Raw genomic sequence first — 24706 nt, 5'->3', positions numbered from 1 at the left:
ATTGTAAATAAGAATTTGTTCTTAACTGACTTGCCTAGTTAAATAAAGGTTCAATTTAAATATAAGTTTTAATACATTTGCAAAAAACATGTTTTCACTTGTCTTTGTGTGGTATTATGTGTAGATGGTTGATAAAAACAAATATATTTTGAATTCCGGCTGTAACACAACAAAATGTGGAATAAGTCAAGGGGTATGAATACTTTCCGAAGGCACTGTAGAGTTAAGTGGATTGAAAAGACAACTCAAGCTGTTAACAGTCTGTTTTCCTCATCCGTCTCTGGTGATTCAGGATCAAATTTTGTCGTCGCTCCAAAATCTCCCTTAGTCAGACCAAGTCAGATTCCTTTTCTACTGTCTGACTCTAAATAATATTACCCCATTGGTCAACATTCCCACCTTTCAAAGGGCCCAATGTTAGATTGAAGTGCTGAAGAGGGCTGAAGAGGGGGGTCAATTTGGAATTGAGCATATCGCCCTCTTCTGTCCCCATCTCTCTAGTTTCTCTTTGGTACCCGTTTCATCGTTCTTTAGAAATTCTCACCCACACTCTCTGGATATCTCCTCTTTGTATCAAAATGTTGCCCTCCACCCACTAAAGTTTCCCCCGCATGTGCCTTGGGAATACGTAACAGGAGAGAGAGACACAGAGACAGACACAGAAAGAAAGAAATAAAGGTCACTTTACTTGGATAGTCTCTATAGACGATCTACAGACGGTCAAAAAATCAGTTAATATACATCTCCTTGCCAAGGTTACGGTAAGGGTTAGGTTTAGAATAAGCGTTAGGTTAAGGGTTAAGGTAAGGGTTAGGGTTAGGATTAGAGTACGGGTTGAGTTTGGGGTTAGGATAAGGGTTAAGGTTAGGGTTAGTGGATAGTTATTTGAAATGTTATTGACAGTTATTTAACATTTGCTGAACATCTACAAACCATCTACTTGGAACTATCCATATAAGTAATACCAAAGAAAGAGAGAAAGACAAAAAGAAAGAAAGATAGAAAAAATGATGAGAGAAAAAAAATCATAAAAAAGAGAGAGAAAGAAAGAGACGCTCCATGGGTACACGCCAAAAGAGGAGAGGTGGACAGAAAGAGGACGCTAGACGAACCAGTGACAGCCAGCAGACAGCGACTCCGCTCCTGAGGTTTCTGTTACTGCCCTGACACCCTGCCCAGCCCAGCAATCATCCTGCGGTCCTGTCACCTTAGGAGCAGCATGGACCCAGAGAGAAACACTGGTTATGCAATACTCAGGGCCGAGCAAGAAACAATGAGGCAGCGAAAAACAGACACATACAGCATGAAAGCCAGGGCCTGTGCCTCCCTTACTATACGTACATACACACACTGGCCGGGACTGGGAGAGTGACATTGTAGCCTGCTAGTGCCAAAAACAGGACTTTAGTGTTTTCACTCCATACTTCGTAGAAATCCCACAGAAACATTTTCTTCAGATCACTGAGTCTAAAAGACTAAAACTATTTTTAGAAATTTGACGGAATATGACATAACCAAATAGTTATACATTAAAGTTAAATAAAGCCTTCGACATGGTAGAAGAGACCGTTATGACACAAAACTGGTTTAAGCACAAAGTGATGTCCTTACACTGTAAAAACAATTCATCCGGATGGCCAGAGTTAATTAATACGGATTCAACCCATAATCATGTTGTGTGTGGAAAATAGGTAACAGTTTACAATTTAATTTATGAGTTACTCGTTACAAATGAGGGAATTAAATATTTTAAACAAGACAAGTCAGATTAAACAAGTCAGATTATATCATAGATTAATACATAGCAGTGCCTTTTGAAGCCATTCCAAGCCGCTCTTTGAATTCAGGGCAACAATTTAGTCAGAACAACAAAGTGTTGAACAAAAGCGCAGAGGCAGCCAGTAGGCCCTCACAGACAAAGCTATAGACACTGAATGAAAACAAAACAGGCACCCTAACACACACACACACACACAGTTGCTGTTTGGGACCAGGCTAATAATACCCAACAATAAGCACTTCATTCCCAGTACCAGAGAGAGTACCCCCCATGACCACGCTACTCTGTCCCACTACCGCCGCTAACTTCCCAATAGGAAACACACCACTTTGTCCTGCTATGTAGGACAGCCTTGAAGCATGCCCAATTCACATTTGTAGCCAGTAAAGCCAACCTTCAATACTTTTCCATCATAATCAATATTCTAAACCATGGTAATACTAACTGTTCATAGAAACAAAGCTATGAATGCCTTTTTTGTTATTGGATATGCTGGGATTTCTCCACCCTCATTATAAGCGAACATAAGGAGACAGTGAAAGTGGAAGAAGATCTCATATAGTTAGGAGATAGATAGGGAGTACATCAATCATCAAGGGAATCCATCAATCGTCCATCAATCATCAATCCACCTGTGCCTGATGAAACAGTCTGTTAGACAGTGTGTCCGATAGCCTATATGGCTCATCTAATGACTGATCCGGTATGTGTGTTAGAGAACCGTATGGCCCCTTCTTCATCTTCCTCCACTTTACCCAAGTGGGACGTGCTACAATACTGAAGCATTGGTTTACTTCTGACGACACATGCGAAGGGGCAGGGATGTGCACAGACCTGTCAGTGGGCAGGTGCTCAAAATCAGGGAGCAGGTGCTCAAAATTAATATCTCGTAATTAATATCTCAAAATGTATTACATAACTGCCTCTGTAGCGAAAATTCTGAGTAAGCTAGTTACAGTGCCTTTTATAATACATGATTGACAATGGGAAAAGAGGGTAGCCTATCAGCTGATAATTGATGTTGATGACTGATGTAAAGCCAGCTCGATAATTTATTTATCTTCACTGCTCTTTAATAATAACTTCATAATATAGCCTAATATTCATAATCTTTCAATTCTTGATATATGGCTGGCTGACTCGTCACATGTGTAGATATTTTAACACTGTACATGGTGGTTAACTACTGAGGGAATTATTTTTAAATATTTGATATTAATTTTTCTCTCGTCAATAGCTATTGAACCAAGCATGCCTGACTATTAAAATTATGTATTGGAGAAAAATCAACTGTTTTTTTGTTGTTGAAATTTCTATATATTCAACCATTCAAAAGTTTGGGGTCACTTAGAAATGTCCTTGTTTTTGAAAGAAAAGCAAATTTTTCGTCCATTAAAATAACATCAAATTGATCCGAAATACAGTGTAGACATTGTTAATGTTGTAATAACTATTGTAGTTGTAAACGGCAGACTTTTAATGGAATATCTACATAGGAGTACAGAGGCCTATTATCAGCAACCATCAATCCTGTGTTCCAATGGCACATTGTGTTAGCTAATCCAAGTTTATCATTTTAAAAGGCTAATGAAGTGTGAAGAGGCAACTCCGGGATGCTGGCCTTCTAGGCAGAGTTGCAAAGAAAAAGCCATATCTCAGACTGGCCAAGAAAAAGAAAAGATTAAGATGGGCAAAAGAACACAGACACTGGCTAGAAGGCCAGCATCCCGGAGTCGCCTCTTCACTGCTGACGTTGAGGCTGGTGTTTTGCAGGTACTATTTAATGAAGCTGCCAGTTGAAGACTTGTGAGGCGTCTGTTTCTATACACACTAATGTACTTGTCCTCTTGCTCAGTTGTGCACCGGGGCCTCCCACTCCTCTTTCTATTCTGGGTAGAGCCAGTTCGCTCATGTGCAAGAAAGTTTTTCTGAAATTAACCACTTAATTGCGGCAAAGTTGGTGGACAGCTCGTTTTCTGACCGCAGAATTTCAGTGTGCTACCAAGTTATGGCCAGTCGGCAACAAGGAGAAGATGAAACTGGAGATATCCACTTTCTACCCGCATCTTGAGCTGCACATTGGGAAGATGGAACTTTCTTTATTGAAATCACTCTACAAGAACAACCTGCAGGAGGCCTTGTCTCAAAATAATCATCACCACTCCGATGACAACTGCCGAGTCAGAGAGACATTTTTCCAGCCTTAAGGATAAAAACCTTCACAAGCATCACCATGGGCCAGAAAAGGTTGAATGCATTGGCCATGCTGTCAATCCAGCATGACGTCATTCAGAGAATGCCAGACTTTCATGACAAAATAATTGAGAAGTTTGCCAACAAGAAGGATCGCCGTGCCACCTTCCTGTTCAAGTCAGCACAACAACGATATGTCTAAAAATATGTCTTGTATGTTGCTGTATAAGTGATATAATATGCCAGGGAGATATGTATACTGTAGCTAAGAAAGTTATACTAAGTTTAGGTTGTGTAGTAAGCTGTTATTAGCCTATGGTCCCTCTCTGCCTCAGAACTTAGCCTAGTGTTCTGACCTGGTGGTGCACATGTTGCCTATAGCCTGTTTTAGAGAAATATTGTAAGAGCTTTCATTGTCTGTTTATGTTTACTACTCATTATTTAGCCTACTGACTTGGTGTACAGGGAGAATACTGTAAGAACGTCCCATGTTCTGAATTCTGTCATTGTCCATTTCTAAAGTGCTGAACAGATAGGCATATAGGCTACGTCCGTCAGCTTGCTCAGGTCTGAATTGAAATCACGGCTTGCTTCTTATACGCTCATCGTTCCCTTCTTATGCCATAGTTTTTAAATTACTTAAATACAGTACCAGTCTAAATTTGGACACAACTACTCATTCCAAGGTTTTTCTTTATTTTTACTATTTTCTACATTGTAGAATAACATGGAAGACATTAAAACTATGAAATAACACATTTGGAATCATGTAGTAACCAAAAAAGTGTTAAATATTTGAGATTCTTCAAAGTAGCCACCCTTTGCCTGATGACAGCTTTGAACACTCTTGGCATTCTCTCAACCAGCTTCATGAGGTAGTCACCTGGAATGCATTTCAATTAACCGGTGTGCCTCGTTAAAAGTTAATTTGTGGAATTTATTTCCTTCTAAATGTGTTTGAGCCAATCAGTTGTGTTGTGACAAGGTTGGGATGGTATAAAAGCCCAAGTCCATATTTACGCAAGAACAGTGAAAATAAGCAAAGAGATACGACAGTCCATCATTACTTTAAGACATGAAGGTCAGTCAATGCAGAAGATTTCAAGAACCTTGAACGTTTCTTCAAGTGCAGTCGCAAAACCTTCAAGTGCTATGATGAAACGGGCTCTCATGAGACCTGCTACAGGAAAGGAAGACCCAAAGTTACCTCTGCTGCAGAGGATAAGTTCATAGAGTTAACTGCACCTCAGATTTCAGCCCAAATAAATGCTTCAGAGTTCAAGTAACAGACACATCTCAACACTAACTATTCAGAGGAGACTGCGTGAATCAGGCCTTCATGGTCAAATTGCTGCAAAGAAACTATTACTAAAGGACACCATAAGAAGAAGAGACTTGCTTGGGCCGAGAACACAAGCAATGGACATTAGACCTGTGGAAATCTGTCCTTAGGTCTGATGAGTCCAAATTTGAGATTTTTGGTTTCAACTGCTATGTCTTTGTGAGACGCAGAGTAGGTGAACTACATGTGTAGTTCCCACCGGGAAGCATGGAGGAGGAGGTGTGATGGTGTGGGGGTGCTTTGCTAGTGACACTGTAAGTGATCTATTTAGAATTCAACGCACACTTAACCAGCATGGCTACCACAGCATTCTGCAGCGATATGCCATCCCATCTGGTTTGTGCTAGTGGGAGTATCATTTGTTTCTCAACAGGTCAATGACCCAACACACCTCCAGGCTGTGTAAGGGCTATTTGACCAAGAAGGAGAGTGATGGAGTGCTGTATCAGATGACCTGGCCTCCACAATCACCCAACCTTAACCGAATTGAGATGGTTTGGGATGAGTTGGACCGCAGAGTGAAGGAAAAGCAGCCAACAAGCACTCAGCATATGTGGGAACTACTTCAAGACTGCTGGAAAAGCATTCCTCGTGAAGCTGGTTGAGAGAATGCCAAGAGTGTGCAAAGCTGTCATCAAGGCAAAGGGTGGCTACTTTGAATATTCTAAAATATGAAATATCTTTTTATTTGTTGAAAAAAAATGGGTTACTAGATGATTCCATGTGTTATTTCATAGTTTGATGTCTTCATTATTATTCTACAATGTAGAAAATAGTAAAAAAATAAAGAAAAACCCTTGAATGAGTAGTTGTCCAACTTTTGACTGGTACTGTAGGTCTCTCTCATTAGCATCTTATACATCATTTTAGGCAATGTTAGAATGATGCATGTCATTGTTTTGCTTACTTTGTGTATTATAATTATCTCATGTGCTTTTCTCCACAAGGAGGGGATACTATATAATGGTGTTGGGTCTATAACCCTGTTTACCAGTGACAATCTCTTCCCATTCAAATATTTTTGTTCAACAAAAACTTCAGTAATAGACCCATGTAATTCCAGTTCATATTGCGAGGGTCGCTTTGTTTGAGCAATGCACTGTCTGTGTGTTAGTATATTATCTATACAAGTGGATCATTGTGATTGATTTTCCTTCCTTTTTAGACCACAAAATAAAATATTTCAAATGGTAGGCTAACCACCCTGTCTGTGAATCTAACCACCCTGTCTGTGAATCTAACCACCCTGTCTGTGAATCTAACCACCCCAGTCTGTGACTTAAAGAAGACTAAAAATAAAGTACTCAACATGTTGCTTGAATTTATCTGAACTAACATCTGAATTTCTGTTACTTTCCATTTTGAAAGTGCTGAACGAATAGGCTGAGTCAATGTGCGGGGGTACAGGTTAGTGGAGGTAATTTGAAGCCGGCTTTACGCATCTGGTCTCCAGTGCGTCTGCTCGGGCCGGCGCATATAGCACCAGCCTTATGCATGGTGTCCCCAGTTCGCCAGCACAGCCCAGTGCGGGCTATTCCACTTCGCCGCACTGGCCTGGCTACCGGGAGCATTCAACCAGGTAAGGTTGGGCAGGCTCAGTGCTCAAGAGCTCCAGTGCGCCTGCACGGTCCGGTCTATCCAGTGCCACCTCCAAGCACCAGCCCTACGGTGGCAGCCCCCCGCACCAGGCTGTCTCTCCATCTTCTGCCTACAGGTGCTCCCGCCTGTCCAGAGCTGCCAGAGCCTTCCTCCTGTCCTGAGCTGCTAGAGTCTCCTGTCTGTCCTGAGCTGCTAGAGTCTCCCGTCTGTCCTGAGCTGCTAGAGTCTCCCGTCTGTCCTGACTCGTCAGTCAGCCAGGAGCCGTCAGCCAGGAGCCGTCAGAGCCGTCAGTCAGGAGCCGCCAGAGACGTCACTCAACCAGGACCAGCCAGAGCCGTCAGTTAGCTAGGACCCGCCAGAGCCGTCAGTTAGCTAGGACCCGCCAGAGCCGCCAGTCAGCCAGGACCCGCCAGAGCCGCCAGTCAGCCAGGACCCGCCAGAGCCGCCAGTCAGCCAGGACCAGCCAGAGCCGCCAGTCAGCCAGGACCTGCCAGAGCCGCCAGTCAGCCAGGACCTGCCAGAGCCGCCAGTCAGCCAGGACCTGCCAGAGCCGTCAGCCAGCCAGGACCTGCCAGAGCCGTCAGCCAGCCAGGACCTGCCAGAGCCGTCAGTCAGCCAGGACCTGCCAGAGCCGTCAGCCAGCCAGGACCTGCCAGAGCCGTCAGCCAGCCAGGACCTGCCAGAGCCGTCAGCCAGCCAGGAGCTGACAGAGCCGCCTGTCACGTCGGCGATGCCGGAGTCTCCCGTCCAATCAAGACCTGTGGCGTGGGTCCCCAGTCCAAGGTCGGCGGCGAAGGTCGCCGCTCTAAAGAGGCCACGGAGGCGGGCTAAGAGGCACACTAAAACTATGGTGAAGTGGAGTCCACGTCCCGCGCCAGAGCCGCCACCGTGGACAGACGCCCAACCAGGCCCTCGCATATAGGTTCAGGTTTTGCGGCCGGAGTCCGCACCTTTGGGGGAGGGGGGTACTGTCACGTTCTGACCTTTATTTCCTTTGTTTTGTCTTTATTTAGTATGGTCAGGGCGTGAGTTGGGGTGGGCAGTCTGTTTGTTTTTCTATGTTGGTTTTTGTGTTCAGCCTAGTATGGTTCTCAATCAGAGGCAGGTGTCGTTAGTTGTCTCTGATTGAGAATCATACTTAGGTAGCCTGGGTTTCACTGTTGGTTTGTGGGTGTTTGTTTCCGTGTGAGTGTTTGTCGCCACACGGTACTGTTTCGGTTTTCGTTTTCATCACATCGTTTATTGTTTTGTATTTTAGTGTTCAGTTCGTTTTTTATAAATCGTCATGAACACTTACCACGCTGCATCTTGGTCCGATCCTTACTCCTCTTCAGACGAAGAGAAAATCTGCCGTTACAGAAACACACAAACTTCACGACGTCGCAATGAGTTGGGGGCAGTGGCTTCAGAACAATAACGACAACTGTATACAAAAAAATAACAAATTATGCCACCACCCAAAAGGGCACTTGGCGAGTGGGAGGGCAAAGGGGCAGGTGCTCGGGCACAGGTAGACCCCAATCTGTGCTCATACCTGCGAAGGGGGAGGGTCACGTTTCAGTGAGCTTTAGTGGTATATTGTATGGGGTTTAGCTGAGGATATTGTTTTCAACCGTCAAGTATTATAATTAGCTCATGTGCTTTTCTCCACAAGCAGGGGATGCTATATAATGTTGTTGGGTCTGTAACCCTGTTTGCCAGTGACAGTCTCTTCCCATTCAAAATATATGAAATAACTGAATACGATGATTACAAAAAACATAGAATGACAAAGCAGGTAAACGTCATCCTAAATATATACCATCAACTTAGTGAATACCATTTGTGTTTAATATGTGGGTTTCAGCATGAAATATTCTTTGTATTTTTTTTATTACAAACTTTTATTTATTTAAACTATGTCAATATGCATTTGCTGTCAATGTTTTTGCGTCTAACTGGTGGCAGTCCTGAAAAAAGTTTCAGAGTGAAAATAATGCCATTGTTGATTAGATGCTTTTTTTAAAATTAATTAGGCCATTTTCTCTTGAACCATATAGTCTATCTACTAGAAACTCATTGAAGATATGGGCACAGATATAATAAATGAATACTATAATAAATGAATACTACATAGGAATACATCAAAGTATAAATTACCAAACTTATGATAGATTGCCAAAGATTTTCTGTTAATTACAAAAAATTACTGAAGATTCCAGTAACTTTGGTAAATTACCGGTAGCTTTGCAACCCTAACCTAGACCCATACATGCAACAGTATCTTTTGTGCTTTTGACAATGATTTTACATGAGGCCTAATTCACATGATATGCCTAAATACTTATAACCACTAGCCTAATAAATAATCACAATTTTATTTTGATTATTTGTTTAACCTACATCGTGTTATTTCAAGTTATCCCTTTGGAGTGCAATATGACATTGTTAAAAAAGATCCCTAAATTGGGCATGCAATTGACAGCATCTAAGACCTAGGGGACTGTTCCCAAATTGTTTTGCCCATGACCACAACCATGTGAAGAAAAATACGTAATTAACAGCCAATGTTAACTTTTTTATTTTCGAGCTATGGCAGTCCTAACAGTACTGATGCGAGTTACAAAGTAATGACGTGAGTAACAAATATATACAGTGCCTTGCGAAAGTATTCGGCCCCCTTGAACTTTGCGACCTTTTGCCACATTTCAGGCTTCAAACATAAAGATATAAAACTGTATTTTTTTGTGAAGAATCAACAACAAGTGGGACACAATCATGAAGTGGAACGACATTTATTGAATATTTCAAACTTTTTTAACAAATCAAAAACTGAAAAATTGGGCGTTGTCGACTATTGCCTCACCTATATACAGTATAGGCCCCACTTGATATAAGACCCGGGTTCTCTCTCTATCAGTACTAGCCTAGTTAGTCATAAAAAAGCTGCCTGAATAAAGAGGGTCACATATACAAAACATTAAGAACACCTGCACTTTCCATGACAGACTGACCAGGGGAATCCAGTTGGAAGCTGGCCAGATTGGGAATTTAGCCAGGACACTGTGTTTAACACCCCAACTCTGTGTCAGGACAACCATTTAATGTCACATTCAAAAGATGGCACCCTGCACAGGGCAATGTCCCCAATCACTGCCCTGGGGTATTGGGATGTTTTTTGGGGGGCCAGAGGAAACAGTGCCTCCTACTAGCCCTCCAACACCATTTCCAGCATCAGGTCTCCCAACCAGGGACCAACCCTGCTTAGCTTCAGTGGCATTAGTAATCGATCAAAATTATACTACAAGGAAAATGTTTTTTATATATACTGAACAAAGATATAAATGCAAAATGCAACAATTTCAAAGATTTGGCTGAATTACAGTTCATAAGGAAATCAGTCATTTTAAATAAATAAATGAGGCCCGAATCTAGGGATTTCACATAACTGGGCAGGGGCACAGCCATGGGTGGGACTGGGAGGGAATGGGCCCACCCACTTGGGAGTCAGGTCCCCCCACTGTAGAGTCAGGCCCAGCCAATCAGAATTTTTACCCCCCACAAAATGATTTTATTACAGACAGAAATACTCCTTGACAAAGGATAAAATCCTCACTAACAGGGATGTAAACAAATTTGCGCACAATTTGAGAGAAATACGTTTTTTTGTGCGTATGGAACCTTTTTTGGAATCTTTTATTTCAGCTCATTCTATTTTTGTTCAGTGTATATACAGTACCAGTCGAAGTTTGGACACACCTACTCATTCAAGGGTTTTTCTTTATTTTCACTATTGAAGGCATTAAAAATATGAAATAACACATTTGGAATCATGTAGTAACCAAAAAAGTGTTAAATATGTGAGATTCTTCAAAGTAGCCACCCTTTGCCTTGATGACAGCTTTGTACACTCTTAGCATTCTCTCAACCAGCTTCATGAGGTAGTCACCTGGAATGCATTTCAATTAACAGGTGTGCCTTGTTAAAAGTTCATTTGTGGAATTTCTTTCCTTCTAAATGTGTTTGAGCCAATCAGTTGTGTTGTGACAAGGTAGGGGTGGTATACAGAAGATAGCCCTATTTGGTAAAAGACCAAGTCCATATTAGGGCAAGAACAGCTCAAATAAGCAAAGAGAAACGACAGTCCATCATTACTTTAACACATGAAGGTCAGTCAATTCAGAAAATGTCTATAACTTTGGCAGTTTCTTCAAGTGCAGTCGCAAAAACCATCAAGCTCTATGATGAAACAGGCTCTCATGAGGACCGCCTTAGGAAAGGAAGACGCAGTTACCTCTGCTGCAGATGATAAGTTAGAGTTAACTGCACCTCAGATTGCAGCCCAAATAAATCCTTCACAGAGTTCAAGTAACAGACACATCTCAACATCAACTGTTCAGAGGAGACTCTGAATCAGGCCTTCATGGTTGAATTGCTGAAAAAAACAACTGCTAAAGGAAACCAAGAAGAAGAGATTTACTTGGGCCAAGAAACACGAGCAATGGACATTAGACCGGACTAATGAGTCTAAATTTGAGATTTTTGGATCCATCTGCTGTGTCTTTGTGAGACGCAGAGTAGGTGAATGGATGATCTCTGCATATGTGGTTCCCCCCGTGAAGCATGGAGGTGTGATGGTGTGAGGGTGCTTTGCTGGTGACACTGTTAGTGATTTATTTGGAATTCAAGGGACACTTAACCAGTATGGTTACCACAGCATTCTGCAGCAATACGTCATCCCATCTGGTGGGACTATCATTTGTTTTTCAACAGGACAATGACCCAACACACCGCCAGGCTGTGTAAGGGCTATTTGACCAAGAAGTAGAGTGATGGATCAGATGACCTGGCCTCCACAATCACTTTCTCTTTGGTGCACCTGGACCATTCACAGTTGAGCTCGCTCAGTTTCGCTCAACGCTGATTGACAAATGTTGTATACTTTTTGTCATCGAGGCCAGATGCTCGCTGGCTTCCCTTGCCTTCAATGCTATGGGCGGCAACAATGTCATAGTGGTTTGGTCCAGACAGCATCAGATAGATGGCCTACACGTAGAGACAGAGGGGTGCTGTTTCACTCGCTCGGATGCTTTCTCCTGTGAGATGCATTCAGCCTCTTGTGACATGAAGGGAAATTATGAAACACAGAAACAAATATGTATTATTATTGCATTTTTTCTTGGTCAATTTTTACATCCATCAATACACGCCACTGATAAATGCATTTCTATGGCGTTCAAAATATTTTTTACAATGGTGGGAGATTGCCAAGATGGCGACATGGTGGCTTCAACACAGCACCCCCTATATGTATTCTAGTGTATATATAAATCATTGAACATACCCATAAGTGGTCGTATCTAATGTTTTCAAACGTTTTATGTAACATTATCACAAGTGACTTGATACCTGTGACAAAAGTGATTTAGGGTTGTTGAACGGGTTGGTTGATATAACGGTAATATTAACAGAATTCCACTTTTAACAAGCTTTGTATGATTCAGTGCAATATCACATTATTCAAAACATCAGAATGTGTATATAAAAAGGGGGTTATGCATGCCAACATACAGTATATGTCAGCCGAAAATATCAGACGCTTTACCATTGCAACATTTGATGTACAGTCACACTCACTGTGGTTGTTTGAAGCGCGCTATTAGTTTACAGCTGACGATGCCTCATCGTGATTGGTTATTCCCCACAATTTGCAACAACGTCAATAAGCGTCATCAATGTCTTTCCTTTGCGGTACATCAAACTGTCGTGATTACCAGCTGAGAAACTTTTATGAGTCGATTTTACTCCTAGCGAGGCAGTGTCTTACAGTTTTAATCAAACGTGTACAAATATTTTTTATAAACTATTATACACTCAAAATTGCAAATACATTCATCAAAAGAACATGACTGCCTGCAAAAAGAGTAATGCAACCATACTTATATCTCGGGTCCAAGCAAACAAAACAGAAACAATCCAAGTAGATCAATGCATATTCTTTGCGGTCACAAAATCATGATTATCAAAATTGAACGCTCAACTATCCAAAGGTTCAGAATTATGGGCAAAAGCACATTGTGTGCAATATTCATTCACTGGTATTATCACAATCCAAATCCATGTAATCAATATAGGGTTTTTTCTCATAGTTTTGTAGACTTTACATTGGCATACAGAAACACAATCCACAGTAGAAATAAGGAAAGGTGAAAAAAATGAAGGAACACAATTGATATGATTGTAGAGGCCACAACCCACACCAATGCAAAGCTCTAAAATGAAAGTTCACAATGTTGGAGATGACTTAAGTAACCCAACTACATTTTCTGCCTCTGCATGTCTGCAATATATATATATATATATATATTTTTTTTTAAAGCAAACACATTCAATTAGAGTCGCCATTGCCTAGATATTTCCCTATATTGTACATGTTATGACACTGACGGGGTGATTTTAGAATCGTGCAGTAGTATTTACTGTTTGCCGAAGACAGTGAACACAATTGCACACATTTATTTATCTTCTGATGAAAACAATATGATAATATTCGGTGAACAAAACACTTAGCAGTGAATTTTGTATTCACTGATACACATTTGTATCAGCGTATCATTTAACAAAGGGTGGTCTAAGATATGCAAGTCAGGTACAATGCGAAGAAAATTATTATTAGAAGTTAACGTATTTAAACATTTAATCATTGCTGTTCTGCTATACGCGATTGTGAAACTAACATGCATGCACCATCCTAAAACCTACTCTGAGCTGGGAGTTTTTTGTTGTCTTACAACAGATTTTAACCACTGACTGTCTATAAATAGGACGCAACAGAATACAATTTAGGCGATAAAGTTGGAAATTGAGTTCACATCACGGACATTACTCACTTATAATAGGCAAATTACGTGGCCTATGCGAATAAGATACTTTGTATTCCATTGAATAAAACTGAAAGTGTAAGATGTAAATGGGAAATGTAGCCAACAACTTAGTAAGCTACTATGTTCTGTGGGTTGACATGACAAAAGGTGTCTGATATTGAAACGTTATATTCTATATAAATTCAAACAGCATGGATAACATGACCACCTGCATTACATTAAACATGCTCAAGCATTGTACATTTCCAGTCATGACAATTACAATTGCCTAGAATGAACGTAAGCTACGCAGCGACGAGAATCAACAGAGAGATGCGCACTAGTTGATCTGCTGAACAGTTGATCAAAAATAGCTGATTTACATTACATTATTTAAATGAAACAATCTGTGTACACACGCACAAAGCTAAAACAAATATACTGTGAATAATCGAGAAAAGTATAACGGTCAACTATGAAAAAGTATTTGTGTCCACCTGCCATTTATTCTAACCATTCATTCTTACCTCGTCGCCTACGGCACGTTTCGCCGTAATGCTGACATTGCTTCGAAACAATCAGAACAAGTCCCCAGTAAAACTGTCCTCTTCTTCCCAAACAGGTGGACTCACAGACGCACTTTCCCGTTTACTCACAATCCCCTACTGATGCTGGAATCCATGCGGGTGATCACACACCGCGTAAACTGCGCAACCGCGAAACCGACACGATCATTGGTCCTGCAATGAACCCGTCTCTTTATAGCAGAGAATATTGCCGCGTTCACGTGCTAGTTGGAACTTGCATGTTTCCGAATTCTTTACTGGTTCTGATGGTACGCGTACCGCGTTCAACCAGTTAGCAAGTTGAACATAACCGAGTTTAGCTCCGACTAGCACGCGAATGCGGCATATATAGAAGGCCTATGGAAAAAAAACAAAGAAACAATGTTAGTACAAAAGTAGGCCTGTTTAAAGAAGCAAATTAAAGGGAGTCAGTTGTACAACAATGCATTCAACTGAAACGTGTCTTCCGCATTTAACCCAACCCCTTTGAATCAAAGTATTAAGTTTAACATTTAGTAGGCTAGGCTACTTATAACAAATGAAGTACTAGAGAACTTACCTTTAATTTCAGAAGAAAATACTTGCATTTAAGTATATATACCTTTGTTCAGCCCTATTTAAAGTTAGGTCTACATGTTTATGTCCTACTTAAATGGAATATCTAGTTGTATTTGAGCCTATTAGGGCTATATAATACAGCAGTATGAAGATTGGTCCTCACTGCTGTTGTATGTCTATTTGTAAATAGCAGACTGAAAGATGTCAAATGATGTGTAATCCAAATGCTTGGTTCTCAACAAGAATACCAAAGTTTTTCATAAAAGATGGTTTCTTTATTTTATTTTCTTGTATATGATCTACATTTCCACTACCAATGACTGACAATATGGACATTGGACGCATGGTCCATTGTGGATATCACTTCCAAAGTGTCCATTGTGGTCCTTTAGAAGGTTTTCTGTTGGCTGGATTTGCTTGGCTTGACAAGGACAGTACTTCCTGTGACCAGGGTGGGGAAGAACTCCACCATGAACTTGTTCTTCAGCCTATGGAGGAAGTGGACATACCTCACCCCAGGCCCGTAGTCTGAGAACACATGGGACACCTACATAGACAGAAAATGACTTACTGCACAAATAAGTATATAACATGATCAAACACAATCAGTCTTTCAAGCTAATATGTATAAGACAAACTCATAACAAAACATGTCTAGGCCCCACCTCTTTCCAGTTGTGGGAGTATTCACTAAGCTCCTCAGTAGGGCTCATGATGTATTCGGAGATGACCGTCTGTCCATCTGTTCCCAGCAACCTCACCCGCAGCTGGTAGATGGACTCGTGCAGTTGGCTCTCCTCATACCTACAGGGGTCAAAACAGTTCCTATGTTTTAAAAACCAAAATATGAATACAAGGAGGGTCAATCTAAACTAGTGTGTGTTGCCTAATGTTGTGGTTCTGGATAGAGGTAGTGAAACTCTACACTGATTGCAACATTATTGGAAACCGCTGGTATTGCAATTGCCTATTGCTATCTGACTTCAAGCGATTGAGTCCCAGGTTGTGATGTTGACATAGACACATCATAATGTTGCATGAGTCATGAATGCATGCTTAGGCTGTCAGGTTGAAACCCACCAGTCTTTGATGACGATGTCAGGTTGGAAACCATCCAACAGCTCGTCCCATACTCCCTCAGCCTTTAGGTCCACTCTTTGCTCCAAGGTAAACCAGCTGAGAACACAGAAACAGTCAGAGATAGCTACGTATCTATCTACCACCGTCTCTGATAAAACTTGAAGCATTTGGTCTGGTTTACCGGCCACACCCAGATTAAGACTACTCTTGGACAAAAAGCACTTTCAATGAAGAATCTCCAATGAGAATGTTTTAAATTCAGGGAAGGCTTATAGAGAAATGTCACCATTTTTAACATCTCCAGCACCACCCCAACTTGTATGAAATTGCACATTTCTATGTTTTGTAGTAAAAAAACAGGAAGATAAGTGTTTCCAATTACATAATAAGTGTACATAGTGTTATTCTATCTAATTATGAGTAGGCATTGCCTACTAATTGCTTGATGATGTCATTGAAACACATATCTTCCTCTATTTTTCACTACAAAAAATACAAACACACCATTTCACATGTTGATGTTAGGGTGGTGCTGGAGATGATGAATATGAAGTAGAACATTTTAGACATATTGCATTAATCTGGGTCCAGGAAATGTGCCTTTAGAGGGAGTGGTTATACGACTAGCTTGACTGATAGTGAGGCATGTGACAAGGTAAAGAGGGGTAGCTCATTTGCACAAAGGTGACAGTTGGTTGTTGCTCATGTCACCTGTAGTTAGGCAGGTAACAGATGGTGACCCCTGGTGGTACGCCGCTAGCATCATAACCAAGGTCCTCTCTGCTGGTGGTCCAGCCAGTATAGTCACCTATAGATTTGAATCATGAAAGGAATTTCACTTAATGTTAAAAATCAATTAGGCCTACCCCTCTATTGCTTTATGGTCTTATAAATGGAAATAATAGTCAACATTTTATTCTTGTATACTGTAACTATGTACCCTCTGGTTCAGAGCGAGGAGGTCCTTCTGGAGGAAACTCTGTTAGTTCACGCTCTGGAGGAGGGGAGTCCTGACTCACACCTGGGTGGGGAAGGAGGAAGACAGAGTCAATATAACAACAAAGGACTTTAACCTACAGCAGTGGTATTCAAAGTCGGGGTCGTGAGTCAACAACATTTACACAGATATTTCTAAAAATGTAACAAAAGATTAAGAGTACATATTATTGTATGGGCCAATATACAAACATTTGAGAAATACTTTTAAAAACTCAATTTCCTAGTTAATTTATTTATTGGTTTCTTTACATTTTGTTAAGAGATGAAAATGCAATGAATGTTGATGTAAAAATCGACAATTCACCGATTTGAAAATAGTGTCATTGGAGCGTTCGCGAAAAAAATGGGGTCCGGGCTGAAGAAGTTTGAATACCACTGACCTGGTATTTTACCTTTATTTAACTAGGCAAGTCAGTTAAGAACAAATTCTTATTTTCAATGACGGCCTAGGAACAGTGGGTTAACTGCCTGTTCTGGGGCAGAACGACAGATTTGTACCTTGTCGGCTCGGGGGTTTGAACTTGCGGTTACTAGTCCATCGCCACTGGGCTACCCTGCCACCCTTGCCTCCTACATATCTAACATAGTACTATGCCAGATCAAGCTTTACTACTTACTATCATTTTTATTCCAGTGAAACCTAACGACAGCTGCAGTAAACATACACCACTTTCAATACAATTCGACATATTGTGACGTAGGTACCGTGAGGCGCAGGATTCCTCAACAAATTTCGACCGAACGGCTTCGCTTCGTAGACGAACTTCCAATCCACACCATCGGGCATCGAAATGCCTTTGATATTCCACTCCGTCTCGCATCTTTTTTTCCATTCATTGGTCGCCATTGTGTGATGTGTTCGTATCCAGCGTACAGTGAAACAGGAAGTGTAAAGTCGAAAGCTGCATTTGATAATAGTAGTTTATGCCCCACCCTTAACCTACCTGGAAACCCGAAGATTCGTCGCGCAGAAATGAGCGTTTGAATAAGGAAAGTTTGCTCTCTCGACCTCTACAAGCCAGAGTGGCGCAGGCACTGCATCTCAGTGCTTGAGGCGTCACTACAGACACCCTGGTTCGAATCCAAGCTGTATCACAACTGGCCGTGATTGGGAGTGTCATAGGGCGGCGCACAATTGGCCCGGGTTTGGCCGGTGTAGGCCGTCATTGTAAATAAAGAATGTGTTCTTAACTGACTTGTCTGGTTAAATAAAAAATGGGTCCTTTTGGCGATAGGAATGTGAGACATATCCACAGTAAAGTGCTATCAGGATACAACGATAGTGCGTTCAGATTTACGGCAAAGTACATTAAACATGTATTTTATTCAACATTATGTCTTTGAGAGGTCAGTTGAGGAAACTTTTCTAAATCAAACGCTCATTTCTGACCGACAGAATTCAATGCAATTCAACTTCGGGTTTCTAGGCAAGCTCCACCCCTGGAGAAGATTGTGACCTTTGATAGATGCCCAAGTAATTCATAATCAATTGGGAAAGTGGTATTTACCACATAGTACTGGGAAAAATCCACAAGAACTCTCATCTATTATCCCTGTCTCATTCTCACCCACATGCTGAACTATTACCTCACCTACTAAATAAATGACCTAAGGAAATTACCTTGATAACAGCTTTTTCTCTAATAACAAAATATTATTTACAAGAAGCAATCTATAAATATATATCGTTTAACACTAACATTTGTTTACAAGCATGATAGCTGTAATCTACCTTTTGTTTATGGCTGATGCAGCTTGTTGGTCATTAGCCAATTAGCATTTCTCAACTAGTTAAAAGCATGTGAATGCATCCGACTGGTGACTTCACAACACCTTCCCACTTGGTTATGAACGCAGCAGAACTACTTCTGAGTAATATATAAAGGATATTCATTCTTCCATTCATTTAGTTTACATACATTTGGTCAACTTGAAGCATCAACCCATTTCATTATTAGAAAACACTAATAACATTGGGGGAAATATAGATTGAATAGGGCATATCTGTCCAATAACTAAGGAGTAGCCTAGGCTATTATTCACAGTTTTATTTATTTTATTTAACCTTTATTTAACTAGGCAAGTCAGTTAAGAACAAATTCTTATTTACAATGACGGCCTACCAAAAGGCAAAAGACCTCCTGTGGGGACAGGGGCTGGGATTAAAAAATAAATAATGTGTGACTACACTTTCATTAGAGCTAATTCAGACTTTATTATAGGCTACATATTGCTTTACAGACTATGCCAGGGGTTATTTAGGCCTATCTGATGTTTGGTGGCTTCTCTATGGGCATCACAATAAAGGTTTTCGTTTTTAATTATGACCTCAAATAGGATTCTAAACCAACGTTCTAACGAAGCACAATCAATAGGATAAAAGCACAAAATAGCAGGCAAATAAGGAGGTCTAGGAATGAAGCTATGTAGGGTCTGAACCTTCAGGAACATAGCATACGCCGACCGCCTTTCAATTATGAGTTTCCAGACAGATAAAATGCCACAACATGTGTGGAGGGAAGCTGTGCTGAAAACTGAAAAGGACCATTGCCACCGGTTGAAGGTAAATTTCACCTGTAGCACATGAAATTAACATGTTTAATTATCTGGTTGCCTACGAAAACGTTTGATGGGAAACAAGTCCTCTGTTCAAACACAAGCCATGGAAATTAATAAGAAGGGGTTGGCCCACTATTGCTAAAAATGTGTCAAAAACAAAAATGGCCTGCCCTCATACAGACATTATTCCCTTTAGTCTCCTGGACAGCTGTCTCCTGAGACACCAGTTGTAACAGTGCTTCCAATGACTGGTCGAACCAAGAGTCCTGGTATAGGCAGCCACAGAACAGGGAACACTACCATAGAAGAATACAGTAGAGCACTACAGCCAGACAACTTCAGCAAAGACAACATTCTCAGCACAGAGAGAAGGAAAAATGCCAAAACAGTCCGAATAGACAACTGCCAAAGTGACAGGACAGACATCAGGACTGGCATCTCTGTGAGAGACAATATTAGCACAGACAAGTTGGGCCACCTAAGCTACAGGGCAGATGACCTAAGAGAAGATACTCACTTTAGAAATGATTGTAAGCAGCTCAGAATGGACCAACTTCGGACAGTCCACCCCAAAGCAGACAGCATTGGGATAGATCTGGGTAGAGACCTCCATAGGACAGACATTGGGTCAAAGGACCTGGAGACCAACATCATTGGGACATCACCATCCCAGTCCAATGTTTTGCACCCGTGGCAGGTTTGGGACAGAGTTGCCAGATATCAGTCGAGGTCCTTGCTCTGTGAGGTTGGCACACAGACATACCTGACTGCCCTAGCCCAGAGTCCTCACTCCATCCCAGGCCCTGACACTGAACCTATCATGGGTAAGTTATCATCGGTCATCAGGAAGCATCAGAACACAAGTGCAACAGAAAAGAGAGAGAGAGAGCGAGAAAATATGTTAGTTTCAGATCAGTTGTTGTATCTCAAAAAGGTACATTATTTAATTTTACAATATTTTTTTTCTTCATGGTTTGATTATTTTCCATTGTCTATTATAACCTTGGTCTGTAGTGTTTAGGGCCCAGAGGGAAAGTGCGATGGAAAGGAGCCAGCAGAGCAGCATTCGGCAGCAGCACCAACCCATGGCCACCTCACGTCAGGTGGTCCTGCAGAAAGACATAGGGCCTTACTGCTCCTCCCGTGATGCTGCCACTCAGACCTATATCTGTGCCCTTACCCACACACCTGCACTGAAAACAGGGGAGGCAGGTGGGTGTCAAACACCAGGGGTACACTTTACATTTCAATGAGATTAACTAAAAGTTAGAAGGTTGATTTGTCCTCCATTGAGGGTGTGTGAGCCTTTTATTATCCTGTGTCTTCATTCAGAAGACGAAACAGTCTTACCTACAGAGAATGGAGAGGGAGTGGAAGTCTGATTGGCTTGTCGATTGGTCATGGAGATTGTTTAACAATCTTAACTGTGTAGATTACTGTATGTTTGTCAGTTAACCAGCTAGCAGTATACCTGTTTGTCAGTGTGCCAGTCCTTATTACTTTTAAGCAGAGTTACTTGCTCGGAAAACAGCGGGTGCACTGTTAATTAATAAGGATCATATTCCAACCAGCCTTGCATTTTTTGTTTGGTTGAGTGCTAGGAGTAGGAAATTATAATAATGTCTATGAACCGTGTAATCTGTTTATAATGCGGCATAGACTGCCTGTATTCTATTAGCATAGGCAAGGGTCCGCATGTCTCCCAGCCATAACATTTCGGAAGAGTTCATGCATATATTATGATAGAATTTTAAGTTTTTGTCAGTTTGGTAGTTTTTTATCGGGTGTTCGTGCACACTACATTTTTGCTCAAGGCCAGGCTAAATTCAGCAGCTGAATTGTACGTGATTGGTCAACAGCTGTAGGGATTCTTCAATTAAGTATTAGTTGGCATTCATTAAAACATGTAATTGCGAAATACTGCACCAAACATTAGTTTGATGTAAAATTGCTCGGCTATCTGAATCGAACGAGTGTGCTTGCATACTCCCTTAAAATACACTCGCTTGAAATACGAGAAAAAAAAAGGGCAATAGTGCTGTTTGTCCATTTTGAGAAACCTTAACCAGCATACGTTTCCTGAAAATAGTCCGAATGAATCTAAAATATCTCAAGAAATCTGTCATTAATTGTGTGCGACGAAGGAATGTAGACTTCGGATCAGAACTTTGGCTTACCTCTAGAAAACATTTTGTGTGCCCGAACAGCGGAAAGAATCCTTACCTAAATCCAAAACCAACCAACGTCACAAACCTACGTCATAATTTATGCAGGAACTATTTCGGCTGGGAAGCATGCAGACGCCTTTAGATTAGATCTCTGCAAAAACGTCAAAATGTATGACAGATTTCTTGAGTTATCATAGATGAATTCTGGAAGTGTATACTGCCGGCGGCGTCTCAAAATGGACAAACAGTACTATTTCCGATTTTGTTGTCGTTTTTCAAACAAAGGTTTTTTAAAGTATGAGAGCACAGCCGAACTGAAGCATGCTGATGCCTTTAGGGCGGCCGCATGCTTCCCAACCTAAACAGTTCGTGCATATATTATTGCATTTCTATTTATGTGATATGACAATTTAGTCATGTCCATTTAGTAGTGTAATTACTAAATTCTGTGTTAATATTTGTGATAGGTGATACCCAAACGATTCTGGATTTCCATATATTGTGAGAAATGGATAAAAGTGTTCTTCCTCTTCTATTCATGTTTGAACCAGTGAAGAGGGCCAGTGTGATAAAAGCAGTAGGACAGCCCATTCGACTCCACAGACGGTGTCCTGTAGAGGAATCCTCTGAGCATTGCAGGGGCCAGCTGAGGGTGATTGGGGATGAGGTGAACAGCATGTTCTCCAAGGGAAAGGTGTGTAAGTTCAATGGGGTAGGAGGGGAGAAAGAGAACAATAGGTTAATAGAGGGATAACAATCAAGAAGAAAGAGAATGTGTCATACTAGGCCAGGATACTGTTATTAAAGGACTTTGAGACAACTGCTGATGTAAAAAGGTGTACTCCCCTCATAGAGATTCCTAATACAATCTGTCATTCATTCACACCTGATGTTCTGTGTGTGTGTGTGTGTGTGTGTGTGTATTAGGTGGGGTCCACACATTGGCAGACCTGGAGGGGAGGAATCATCACATGCCTGTTCACTGTCCTCAGTGGCATTGGATCTCTCTACCTGCTCCAGTACAGAAACCTCAGGACGTCCTAGAGACCCACTGACCCACGGCGTCACACCGCACTTGACCTTTGACCTTTCTTAATACATTTCTATCCATTCCTACAGAATGTCATAAGGCATTTATGATTTTATTTATTTGATTGTTTATTGATTTAGTTGACATGGCACAATATGTCATATAGAGTAGAATATTTGCATTTTCTGTTCCTTTACTTGAAAATGTAGGCCAACTATTTTGAGGGGCTAGTTGACAGTGCTTACTGTAGAAATGGCTCCACCTAGTGGTGTTGGATGGTGTCTGAAGCTACTTATTTAATAGCGCCAAAATCATAGTGCTGTAGAGGAATGTGTGTTGTATCTCCACTCAGGATTTTGGTAGCTTTAGACACCATCAACATCCACAGGAACTCTTTAATGATTTAATAATTTACTTCAATCATACTGTGATTTCAGTGGAATATACAGTCACATCCTAAATTATTTGCACCCTTGATAAAGATGAGCAAAAAATACGGTATAAAATAAATAATAAAAAACTGAGCTACATTGTATGCAAAAATAAAATAAAAAATGTATATTTGTTTATACATGCACAATTGCTAAAAGAAAAAGTAATACAAAAAAGTTTAAATAAAAATAATTTAAAAAAAAACAGCACCGCTGTTTTCAATACCTTGTGTACCCTTCCCTTGTGAGGATAATGGCACTGAGGATTTTTCTATAATGTTTTATGAGATTGGAGAACACATTGGGAGAGATCTTAGACCATTCCTCCATACAGAATCTTTCCAGATCCTTTATATTATTCGGTCTGCGCTTATCTACTGCCCTCTTCAATTCAAACCACAGGTTTCCAAATGAGGTTCATGTACGGAGACTGAGGTGGCCATTGCAAAATGTTGATTTTGTGGTCAATTAACAATTTATTTGTGGATGTACAGTGCATTCAGAAAGTATTCAGACCCCTTGACTTTTTCCACACATTGTTACGTTATTCTGTTTTTTTCCCCTCATCAATCTATACACAATATCCCATAATGACAAAGCAAAAACAGTTTTTTCTAGAAATATCACATTTACATAAGTATTCAGACCCTTTACTCAGTACTTTGTTGAAGCACCTTTGGTTTACAGCCTTGAGTCTTTGGTATGATGCTACAATCTTGGCACACCTTTATTTGGGGAGTTTCTCCCATTCTTCTCTGTAGATCCTCTCAAGTGCTGTCAGGTTGGATGGGGAGTGTCGCTGCACAGCTATTTTCAGGTCTTTCCAGAGATGTTCGATCGGGTTCAAGTCTGGGCTCTGGCTGGGCCACTCAAGGACATTCAGAGACTTGTCCTGAAGACACTCGTGTTTTCTTGGCTGTGTGCTTAGGGTTGTTGTCCTGTTGTAAGCTGAACCTTTGCCCCAGTCTGAGCACTCTGGAGCAGGTTTTCATCAAGCAAGTTTTCATCTTTCCCTCGATCCTGACTAGTCTCCCAGTCCCTGCTGTTGAAAAACATCCCCACAGCATGATGCTGCCACCAACATGTTCCACCGTAGAGATGGTGCCAGGTTTCCTCCAGACGTGACGCTTGGCATTCAGGAAAAATAGTTCAATCTTGGTTTCATCAGCCCAGGGTATTTTGTTTCTCATGGTCTGAGAGTCCTTTAGGTGCCTTTTGGCAAACACCAAGCGGGCTGTCATATGCCTTTATTTGAGGAGTAGTTTCCGTCTGGCCACTCTATCGTAAAGGCCGGATTAGTGGAGTACTGCAGAGATGATTGTCCTTCTGGAAGGTTCTCCCATCTCCACAGAGGAACTCTGGAGCTCTGTCAGAGTGACCGTCACTTCCCTGACCAAGGCCATTCTCCACCGATTGCTCAGTTTGGCCGGGCGGCCAGCTCTAGGAAGAGTCTTAATGGTTCCAAACTTCTTCCATTTAAGAATGACGGAGGCCACTGTGTTATTGGGGACCTTCAATGCTGCCGAAATGTTTTGGTACCCTTCCCCAGATCTGTGCTT

General features: G+C 41.2%; 2 protein-coding genes and 1 long non-coding RNA gene across 9 annotated transcripts in view; 1 reads left to right on the top strand and 2 right to left on the bottom strand.

Moving 5' to 3' along the window:
* slc8a2a (solute carrier family 8 member 2a) overlaps nucleotides 1-14996 on the bottom strand; it is a 59716-nt gene extending 44720 nt beyond the window's left edge. For all 6 annotated transcript variants that reach the window (XM_036989885.1, XM_021617756.2, XM_021617759.2 and 3 more), the window contains exon 1: nucleotides 14284-14996. The gene's annotated coding sequence lies outside the window, so the exon portion shown is untranslated. The remainder of the gene's footprint in view (nucleotides 1-14283) is intronic.
* On the bottom strand, nucleotides 356-18049 carry nccrp1 (P1, F-box associated domain containing). 2 transcript variants are annotated; one of them, XR_005053598.1, is made up of 8 exons: nucleotides 17665-18049; nucleotides 16901-16981; nucleotides 16672-16768; nucleotides 15961-16056; nucleotides 15546-15684; nucleotides 15174-15427; nucleotides 6078-6086; nucleotides 356-358 (listed from the first exon to the last, which is right to left on the bottom strand). XR_005053598.1 is itself a non-coding variant. In XM_021617761.2 (6 exons), exons 1-6 carry the CDS (start codon nucleotides 17804-17806, stop codon nucleotides 15269-15271), a joined length of 714 nt encoding a protein of 237 aa, XP_021473436.1. In that variant the 5' UTR covers nucleotides 17807-18049; the 3' UTR covers nucleotides 15134-15268. The 2 variants fall into 2 exon arrangements, 1 of the variants encoding a protein (XP_021473436.1); XM_021617761.2 differs by lacking the exons at nucleotides 356-358; nucleotides 6078-6086 and having other exon boundaries at nucleotides 15134-15427.
* Nucleotides 18050-21804: 3755 nt separating this feature from the next.
* LOC110533495 lies at nucleotides 21805-23343 on the top strand. The gene is made up of 3 exons (XR_002474967.2): nucleotides 21805-21933; nucleotides 22238-22380; nucleotides 22614-23343. It is a non-coding gene; the product is annotated as an uncharacterized LOC110533495 (long non-coding RNA).
* Nucleotides 23344-24706: the final 1363 nt, after the last annotated feature.

Source organism: Oncorhynchus mykiss, chromosome 10, assembly GCF_013265735.2.
Source record: "Oncorhynchus mykiss isolate Arlee chromosome 10, USDA_OmykA_1.1, whole genome shotgun sequence".
NCBI classification, from domain to species: domain Eukaryota; kingdom Metazoa; phylum Chordata; class Actinopteri; order Salmoniformes; family Salmonidae; genus Oncorhynchus; species Oncorhynchus mykiss.
The sequence above is the reverse complement of the archived record's forward strand: the minus strand, read 5'-3'. Positions and strand labels throughout refer to the sequence as shown.

What these genes read in the sequence shown, in the direction of transcription:
- nccrp1 (XM_021617761.2), bottom strand. Translation starts at nt 17,806, where the DNA reads ATGGCGACCAATGAATGGAAAAAAAGATGCGAGACGGAGTGGAATATC. An exon ending in TCCTCGCTCTGAACCAGAGG is followed by an intron (nt 16,769 to 16,900) that starts GTACATAGTTAC and finishes TCAAATCTATAG; the next exon opens with GTGACTATACTGGCTGGACC. An exon ending in TGTTACCTGCCTAACTACAG is followed by an intron (nt 16,057 to 16,671) that starts GTGACATGAGCA and finishes CTGTGTTCTCAG; the next exon opens with CTGGTTTACCTTGGAGCAAA.